General features: G+C 40.1%; 1 protein-coding gene across 2 annotated transcripts in view; it reads right to left on the reverse strand.

Moving 5' to 3' along the window:
• Window positions 1–8,299, reverse strand: part of snx5.S (sorting nexin 5 S homeolog) — a 40,496-nt gene extending 32,197 nt beyond the window's left edge. Inside the window, exon 1 of one of the 2 annotated variants that reach the window (XM_041563935.1) lies at window positions 8,143–8,299. In XM_041563935.1, the coding sequence (XP_041419869.1) occupies window positions 8,143–8,240 (98 nt within the window). In that variant the 5' untranslated portion in view covers window positions 8,241–8,299. 2 annotated transcript variants of the gene reach the window in all.
• Window positions 8,300–10,408: the final 2,109 nt, after the last annotated feature.

Below are 10,408 nucleotides of genomic sequence, written 5' to 3' on the forward strand. Positions count from 1 at the left end.
GTGTTATAATGAATTTCAGGTAGTTTGCCCAAAAAAGCCATGCGTTCTTGTAATTTGCAATTCAGGTGTTTTGTGTAAGCTTCACTTCACCTCTCTAGATTTATTGAACTTCAACTTTAAAAGCGATAGCAGAAGGAGGTACTCTCAGCCTAGCTGAAAAGCAGTCTAAATTGCCCCATCATCTCATTCATTTGAATGGGAAACACACATCAATATCAAGTGCTTATTGCAGGTAATAGATGCCTGGAGTTGCAGTTCACCTAAAAGTTGTGATGTGTTGTGTATAGCGCTTTCCTCATTGTTTTCTAGAAAACATTATATTTCTAGTTAGGAACATATGCAGCTTGGCATCTGCGGAAACACTCTATAACTGCATATATACCTCCCAACACCTGAATTCTCAAACGAAGGACAAAATCATCCCTGTTTTGCCTCAACCAAAACCAGTTACATCAAGCACCAGATCTAATCAAACCCCACTGACATACCCAAGAAATCATACTTAATCAACCTCACATGGCCCACCTAATGAGCAAATCTTTGGGTTTATGGTCAGTTTAAGCGTGCAAATTGTTTGATGTTACGTGTCTTTTAAGTCACCTAAGGCTAGGGCCACACGGCACGATTTTGCCGCGATTCTGCGCTGGGCGAGTTGCGAGTTGCTGCGGTTTTTAAGCCGAAATAGCTTTGTTAACTTTGGCGCTGGCGTCAATGCAAATCGCGGCGAGATCGCTGCGCTAATTCACACGCGGCGATTCGTTTTCTATTGTCGCCCGAAGTTGCCTCGCTGGGCGTTTCCGGGCGACAGTAGAAAAAGAATCGCCGCGTGTGAATTAGCGCAGCGATTTCGCCGCGATTTGCATTGACGCCAGCGCCAAAGTTAACAAAGCTATTTCGGCTTAAAAACCGCAGCGACTCGTAACTCGCAACTCGCCCAGCGCAGAATCGCGGCAAAATCGCGCCGTGTGGCCCTAGCCTAAAAAAATCTCTGAATCCTAATTTTAAATGTGCTTTGGCATCAGATACCGACTATTTCTCTATAAGGCCAAAGTAAAACACACAGGAGACCAAATATATGGGTTTTACAAGGGTCACAGGATGCAATTTTTGCAGTACCGGCCTAAACAAAATAACAATGCAAAACTGCTGAATCTGTAAGAAGCATAACTAATCTACACAGCCTAGTATCCTACTAGATAACATGCAGGAAACAGACTTCCACTCACTGATTTATTTAAAATGGATGTAAAGGCAAAAATATAAAATCCCATTTTTACTTTCTTTAATGAAAAATCTATCTCCAATATACTTTGATTAAAAAATATTTACCATTTTTATAAGAAACTTGACTGTATGCAGTGAAGTTCTCCCTTCATTTACTTGCTCTGACTGCTGTGGACAGACAGACAGTCCCTAACTGCTCTGCAGGGAAAGGATCAAACAGCAGTAGGGAGGGACTTCCTAGAACTCAAGCTGCTTTGTTTGTTTCCCTGTAGAACAGCCAGCGACCATGTAGAGATTTATATCTGCAGCAGTCAGAGCAAGTAAATGAGGTTTCTTATAAAAACTGTACAGATTTTTTGGTGATAGATTTATTTTTCAGTTAATAAAAATTTTAATTTTATTTTTGCCTTTACATCCTCTTTAATGTTTCCAACTCCAGCATCAGGGACAAAGATCATGGAGCCAAATTTAAACAGCTAAACTGGGATTCTATTTGGAGGATTTTTTTGCTGCAGTCACTGGTTCTGGAGAGTTGGGAAAAAAATTGTATTAAACAATACAAAAAGTATAAAATTAGATTACATGACAACACAGGACCCAGTGCAGTCTGCATATTTTGATTATTAATCAGGTATGGGATCAGTTACTGGAATTCAGTTATCTAGAAAGATCCGAATTACGGAAAGGCTGGCTGCCATAGACTTTATTTTGTCCAATTTTTTTTTTCTGCAATAATAAAACAGTACCTTGTACTTGATCGAAACCAAGATATAATTAATCTTTATTGGAAACAGACAGCCTATTGGGTCTTTTTAATGCTTACATCATTTTATAGTAAAGTTAAGATATGAAGATCCAAATTACGGAAAAATTTGTTATCCAGTAAACCGCAGGTCCTGAGCATTCTGTATAACAGGTCCCATGCCTGTACAATATTTGACTTTGCCTTAGATCTAGGACATATGATATCTGCAGGCTACTTTTAAATAAAAAAAGAATAATTTCTGTAACTAGATTATCAGTTGTAGTGGTATTCTGCATTTACCTAATAAGACTATACATATACTGCATCTGCAGGTTTGTGAAACTGATCCAACTAAGCACAACAACATGTGATCAGCCCAAAGGAACCAAGGCGCCTTGGGTACTTAGCAAATATGTACACAGGCTCACACCAGTGATCAGGGCACTGTCACTCTTTATTTATGCAGGCAGTGATTTGTGCATAGAGTCTAAATTTCTATTATAATTGTTATTTAAACCATGGAAACGATACTTAAAGCTAATGGTACATGGGACTGATGGAACTATGCAATTGTTATTATAAACAAGTGTACCAATCCAAATGAGAAAAGTCTGCTGATCCTCTCATCTTGTGGTCAATGAGAAGCACTTGGCTTTTGACACGAGTTCTCATGAACTGAAAGCCTGAAAGTGGTTTCCAGAGACCATCAAGTCCTCTTCACTCTACATTCTTATATATTTGTCATATATAACTTCACTGTTACTGAAATAAAAAAGCCAGCGCCAAAGGCGCGGGAGACAGACAAACAGGCAAATAGGGTGATATAGTTTTGCGATGTTGCCACCTCTTGTGTGAGGTGGGATCTTTAGTGAACGAACGAACACAAACGACCGCTTATACAACTTCCCAAGCTTGATCAACCTGGGATTTTCTTTGTGCGGACTGGTGCATATAGGGGGAGCCTCCAGGTGGACGGTGCATAAGATATGCTCTTTTTAAACTTTTGCCATGTGAGTGCATTTTAAGCTTTGTTTTTAATAATATTAAAAAGGTATTTTTACACTATTCGCTGCTGCATGTTGATTCACAGTTCATACAAGGAGAAGCGCTTCATGATTTTACGTGCAAGTTGATATTCCCTGTTTGTGAGTACCCACCTAAACGAGTGTTTAAGGAAAGTTTTTTCAACCCTTTGGTGGAGGTCGATAGTAAAGGAGGGCAACACATATATGGTGAAACAAGTGGTTTGTTTCTCACACGAGGTGGCAACATCGCAAAACTATATCACCCTATTTGCCTGTTTGTCTGTCTCCCGCGCCTTTGGCGCTGGCTTTTTTATTTCAGTAACAGATTTGCGGACTTGGAGGGATACAAGTAGGAGCCGGCTGGGATTTGTGGACACAATTGAACCTTGGGCCTATTCTCCTTTTAGGATACTTCTCATATATAACTTCACACCTTGTGGTGAATCCAACAAACCACTGAAGATGCTCTTCCCTTTTCAGCAGCTCCAGTAATCGTTCAACCTCACCTCTACTCTCTTCTAATTTCTTTACCAAACTGCCGAAATTGTTCTCATTCTTAAGATGATACTTGGAGGCACATTTATCAAGGGTCGAATTTCAAATTCATTTGGTTTTTTTAAACTTTAAATTTGAATGAATTCGAAATTCGACTTGGGGAAATTTATTAAAAAAAATCAAAACCTCAAATCGAATTTTTTCTTTGAAAAAAAACGCAAATGTCCATCTCCAAATTGATCCCTGGACCTCTCCCATTGACTTATACAGTAATTCTGGAGGTTTTAGGTGACAAATAGTCGAATTTGAATTCTTAATTTAAAATATATTTGATTTTACATAAACAAGAAAAATCAATATGACAGCTTATGTCACGCAGACTTTGAGAATGTGCTGCAATAAATACAATGGCATGACATTTTTAAATATTAATAACATTAATTGTTAAATACAGAAACATTTAACCAGTGGATGTGAAGACAAATAAAAAGAAAAGAAATAAAGAAAAAGCCCATTATTTCAGGAAAATCAGATTGTACAGTTACCATCCTAATTAGATTTGGAGAAACCTAGAAACTTGATCTGGGCCAGAGTATGATAAATCTCAAAAATTGAATTCAAATTTTTTTTAAAAAAACTCAAATCTAGTTTGGATAATTCCCTAGTCGAATTTGGCAGTTTTGACCATAAAAAAAAAATCTGAAAATTCGAATTTTCAATTCGACCCTTAATAAATCTGCCCCTTGGTGAGCTTTATATGGACATTCTTCCCCTTTCTTCTTCCTCACACAACCTGTGCCAAGCCTTACATATGTGTAGCTTTCCATTATCTGTAACACCTTTCAGTGTGCAATTTAACCAGTTTATTTAACCAGTCTAGAAGTAGATTCAGGACGGATTGGCTGAGCTCTCTAATGACAACGGTATTAGCAGCACAATCAATATAAAACCAGCTGAGGTGGGAAAGCCACCTTTGTTATATGCTCCTCCTAAACAGAGGTTTACAGTTGTAACATTAATAAAGCCAAAGTAATCTGTATTTTATGTCTCGTGCAATTAACCGGTTGTCTATTGAAGGGGTGTTCATATCTCTTTGTGTTCTCGAGTTTAGTGAGCACTGGGAACTGTTCCAAGTCGTTTCAATTATCGGACCATCACTAGAATGGGATTGTATTACCCCGAAGCTACTGCCTGGCTTTCTAAAACTCATTGGATGAAATTGTCAAACAACACAGTACTGTTTCACTTTTACATTTTCTGTTTACTCCTCTATTTGTTTATGTTTAAAAACGTTATTATAGGAATTCAAAAATTCAGGTGGCTCGGTACTCCATCAAAATGAACAAAAGCCTTGGTATAGATTAGATATATATTGACAAGTAAAGCAAGACAGGTAATAACTGTACCTGCATGTTCTTTCATGTTCTCTTATTTGCGCTGAGCCAAAATATAATTATTCTAGCAAAGCATTACCTAGATGTGTGTGTGTATGGTTATTTCTTTCCTAACTGTTGCATCTACAGTCTAAAGAAGACAAAATCCTTATTTTCTTCCCTTGGGGTAATGTTATTGATTCTGCCAATTAAAGAAGAATCCCCTCATCAACAACTATACATGAGAGCAAGACTATGTTTCAGTTTGAGCATCCTTCCCTGCAATACTAGCAAACTCTTCCAGTGCAAAGGTGTAATTGCTGTTCCAGAACTGCTGTTCCTTGCAAGTAAGTGTGTTTACCATATGCAAATTAGAGGTGGGAGGGTAATTGTGTGACTTTTTGTCAGAAAAAAATGTTTTCCCCCTTCCTACCCCTAATTTGCATATGCCATTTTTTGGGGAGAATTTTGCATATGCAAATTAGGGTTCGGATTCGGTACGGTATTCGGCCGAATCTTTCGCGAAGGATTTGGGAGTTCGGCCGAATCCAGAAAAGTGAATTCGGTGCATCCCTAGTATAAAGGCTGAAGTGATGTGATGTCTAACATAGAACAGAATACAACCTTCTGCTTTTCAGCTCTCTTGGATTCCACTGACTGGATACCCGGTTAACCAAGCAGTAACCAATCAGTAACTTTATGCTTCTGAACCTGAACTGAATGCGGAGGATCAATTGCAAACTCACTGAACAGTTATGTCCCATGTTAGTCGCTGACTAACTCAGAGTTAGAGAGCTGCAAAGCAGGAAGTATTGTTCTGATATGCTAGACATCCAGTCACTCCAGACTTTATACATTACATTTTTGCTTAAACAACTATATTAGAAACATTTTTTATTTTGCAGACCCTATCGCTTTACCCAGTTTTTATTTATACACTGAACTGTCCCTTTAAGGGTGCATGTGCAGATTCCAGGAGATAGGTTGCCCAGCAACAAATCTCTTCTTCGGGCGACTAATCTCCCTGAAATGCCTTCCTGCCGGCAAGAATGTGAATCGCCAGTGGGATGGCATTCGGATTGCTTCGTTTTCCGAAGTTGCCTCACGAGGAAACTTTGGGAGACTTCAGATGATGATGCCCCTTTTCTGGTAATGATTACATTCTTACAAAGTAAAGAGGCTGAACAGTGCATGTACCAAGCCACTAGTAGAGGTGCTCAGCAAAATGACCCCCTAACACCAGTGCCAGTATAAAAGAGACAGTTCTAATGCCAGTTTCACATTTATATTGAAATGCATAAATGTTGATGTGCCAACGTATATTTATTTCTGGACAGGGTCTGGACTGGGAATCAAAATAGGACCTGGCATTTCAAGTACACAGAAGCCCAAACAGCCCCCTAAATAGTGACTGTCTACAGCAGGGGTGCCCAAAAGATAGATCGGGATGTACCAGTAGAACTTTAGCTGGTGATCAGTAGATCTCAAGAGACTGTCAACAAACAGCTTGTCTAAATCACCCTCCTGTTTCATGCTTTTCATTCAGATATTTCTTATGTTATGGTTACATAACAATTGGTTGTTTGTTAAATACAGAAATATAAGTTCTTATCATAAAGATAATATATTCAATATATTTAAAGGAGAACGGAAGGCAAAAGTTATACACTAACTCTTTGGAAAGTTCACATGCCAATGCCTTAAATCGCTATAGGTTTAGCTCAACAATGTGCATATTAAATTAGAGAACCGTCTTTAATGTTCCCAGGTCATTTGGAAGAATGCGGTCACAATCTTGAAAAAGGAATATAGGCTTCTGTTTCCACGCTTTCACTATTGCGCATGCGCGAAAAATCACTCCCCCTGACCCCAGGCGCGTGTCGTAGATATTCATGGCCAGAAAACATTGAAAACACTTTATCCCCTCGCTGCGCACTATTAGTGTTTGTTGCTGCCTAGAAGCTCCAGCCTGCAGGAATGAGAGCCAATGATTGAGTGTCTCCATGCAAACTACAGGAGCGCGTTTACAGCGGGTGCAGTCAGCTTAATTTGCATGCACGTCATCGTAGAAGGGGAAAAAAGCATGCACAGTGGTATCTATTTTTTCCTAATGCGCCTCAAGACTGCCTCGGGCAGCCTGTAGGAAGCTTGCTACGAAAACAGTGACGTCACTGGACTCCTTCACTCTCCTTCTCAACAGAGCGCGTTTCCTGCTGCTAGACACCAGGGACAGCAGATTAACTCGGCCCTTTAGTTATTTTTTTAGCTTTCCTTGTCCTTTAAGTAATAATTTTCCATGTAACAGAATAGAAAATGCTTTTATGGATGTACAGTAGATCATAATGGGACACTAAAAGTAGACCTCGCGTTAGTAAAGAATGTGTACTCCTGGTCTACAGCATCTTAGAGCAGCCCCTCTGGCATTTGCCAGAACCCACAGATTGCCAGTCCGGGAATATAAGTAAAAAAACAAAGTTCTGGTTAGCCACACTGCCCCTTACTCTTAGAAACAAGGCAAATAAACAGACACCTACCCATAAATGTATCTGTTTTTCTGTCCAGTTCGACCCACAGACTTGTGCCGTACGGCAGCTGAGAAACCTATGGGTATGAGGCTTCAGTCCTAATATGTCATGTGACAGCAACTTTTTCATATCAATCAGCTCCCAATCTAAGTGTGGTTTCCCTTTAATAAACTCCCTCAGCTCACACTTTTATCAAATTCATCATGGTATCAAGTACCCCTTCATTTCTATGCTGATATCTTTGAGGAAAAAAAAATTCCCATCAATATTTGAACAAGATATTTTGCAGACAAGTGAGTTTTGGTAGAGGAATACAGTTTGAAGCGAGAACAAGCTGATGTCATGCTAAAAACTCTGCTGAAAGGAACTTCTCCTTTTCCAAACAGTAACCTTTTTTGTATTCATATAACACACATACACAGTGACTTTTTGTATTCATTTAACACACACACAAACAGTGACTTTTTGTATTCATTTAACACACACACACAAAAACAACGAGCTAAAGGTTCAATAATTAACCAGTGGAACCCGGACAACCACTACTTTTCCGTCAGCTTTAAGAAATAATAGTACAAAACTTAGTTTGCGATGTAAATAGTTCACGTGACATCACGTGACACAGGAGGACAAGTGAGCGTGAGACCATAGCGCGCCCGTATAGTGGAATGAGGAAGTCCCAGCAGACTGTGCGCAAGGGAGCAAGTCAATAAAGTGTCAGGGAACGGCCGCGCTTTCCGCAGGGTTGCACTCACCTTACTGCTGCCGTGCTCTTCGCTCGCAGGGGCAGCCATGCTGCTGGAGTCTTAGAACAGCGGTTACAAACTTGGCCGCTTCCTGACACGCAATGCATATGGGTCACCAGCTCTCTGTCCCAAGCTCCGCCCAAAGTGTTACAAGCCCAGCCCTCAGCCACGCCCCTTGTGCAACTTTTGATAAACCCGACGGCAGTTTGTCAGTGAGACTCCGCCCATTTCCCACCTCACAACAGGTTTCCTAACCTTCACCTCAGGGGACACAAAATACAAGCCATTAAATTAAAGTGTTAAACGTTATGGCGCTGCTTTTGGTGCTAACAATTGAAATCTTTCATGTTTGCCGGATATTAGGCTCCTACTGTATGTTATTTGGTGCACTATTAGCATGTCCACGTTCATATGAGCAATGGGGTTTTCTGCAGGCTGTGTGTCTGGAGGCCAGAGGGCAAGCACATATAGTACAGATACCACCTTTTCTGGAAATAAAAATATCAACCTTTTTTATATGTTTCACCTTTTTTTCCGCATTAAGGGGTTGTTCACCTTTGAATAAACTTTAGTATGATGTAGAGAGGGATATTGCGAGGCACTTGTAATTATTTTGAATTTGTGGTTGTTGAGTTCAGAGCTGCCATTAGAAATCACGGGGCCCGTTAAACAAAATGTTCGGGTCCTCCTGGCCCCGCCCACCCTGGCGCCCAAGCCCCACCTAGCTCCCTCCCACTCCACATCACAGTTAAAAGACCACACAGACATCAGCGCTAAAAAAAGTAAACCCTCCCCACACACAAGTTATAAAAAGCTATTGGTGCCAGTGCCCCCCTTACAAGAAAAAAAATTGGGGCCCCGAAAAAATATTTTTTAAAAAAACATTGGCGCCAGGGCCCCACTTCCTAGTTAGAAAAAATTGGGGTGGGCCATGTAGGGTCAGTATGTATCTGAATTTTGGGACAGATATCTTTTGATATAGGAATTTTTTTTAAAAAAATTTGGGCCCCCAAATTTAAAAAAAAAAAAAAAAACATTGACGCCAGGGCTTTCCTTACAAGTTAAAACATTTTTTTGGTAAAAAAAACATTGGTGCCAGGGGCCTATAGAATATTAAAATAATACATTGGTGGCCAGGGGATTAAAAAAAACACACATTGGTGTTCAGTAGAATTGAACTCGTGGCTTCAGAACTTCAACTTCACCTCCTTTCATGACTTAGGATCTTTTCGCCGCTTCAGGACTTCAATTTCGGCTGTTTTTGTGACTTCGGGTCTTTTTGCTGCTTCGGGTCTTCGGCTTCGGCTATATTCAAGGCTTCGGGTCTTTTTGCCACTTCGGGAGTTCGGCTTTTCAGCACATCCGCATTTCGGCTGTTCGGGACTTCAAGAATGGCCTCGAAATGGTTTGATGCTCGCAAGGGGACTCTTTCAAAAGTGCAGCACTGCCGGGCCCCCCCTTCATGCCCGGGACACATGGCGGCCTTGGTTGAGTTATTTAGCTTTTTACTCAGCAGCTGTCCAATTTGCAATTCAGCCACCTGGTTGCTGAGTCCAAAGTACCCTAGTAACCATGCATTGATTTGAATAAGAGACTGGAATATGAATAGGAGAGGATAACAATAACAATAAAATGTGTAGTCATACAGAGCTTTTTCTTATTTTTTAGATGGGATCAGTGACCCCCATGAGAAGGCTGGAAAAAAATCAGAAGTAGACAAGTAATAAAAAAAATTCTAAAAAATGAAGACCAGTTGAAATGTTGTTTAGAATGAGCTAGGGATGCACCAAATCCAGGATTCAGTTCAGGTTTCGGCCAGGATTCAGCTTCTTTCAACAGGATTTGGCCAAATCGAATCCGAATTTGCATATGCAAATTAGGGATGGGTAGGGAAATCTTGTGACTTTTTGGCACAATACAAGGAAGTAAAAAATGTTTTCCCCTTCCCAACCCTAAATTGCATATGCAAATTAGGATTCAGACTCAGTTCGGTATTCAGCCAAATCTTTCATGAAGGATTCGGGTTTGGCCGAATCCAAAATAGTGGATTCGGTGCTTCCCTAGAATGAGCCATTCTATAGCTTACTAAAAGTTAGCTTAAAGGGGAACCATCACGAAAATGAAAATTTAATACAAGCTTCAGCATTCTGAAATGAGAAACTTTCTAAATACAATCAATTACAAATTATATACTGTTTCTGAAATAATCAAGTTTATCTTCACTATTCCTCTCTCAGCATCTGTTTCTCTTCATTCTCTCTTCGTGCAGCAGTTG

The sequence above is a fragment of the Xenopus laevis genome, chromosome 5S (genome assembly GCF_017654675.1).
Source record: "Xenopus laevis strain J_2021 chromosome 5S, Xenopus_laevis_v10.1, whole genome shotgun sequence".
Taxonomy (NCBI): Eukaryota; Metazoa; Chordata; class Amphibia; order Anura; family Pipidae; genus Xenopus; species Xenopus laevis.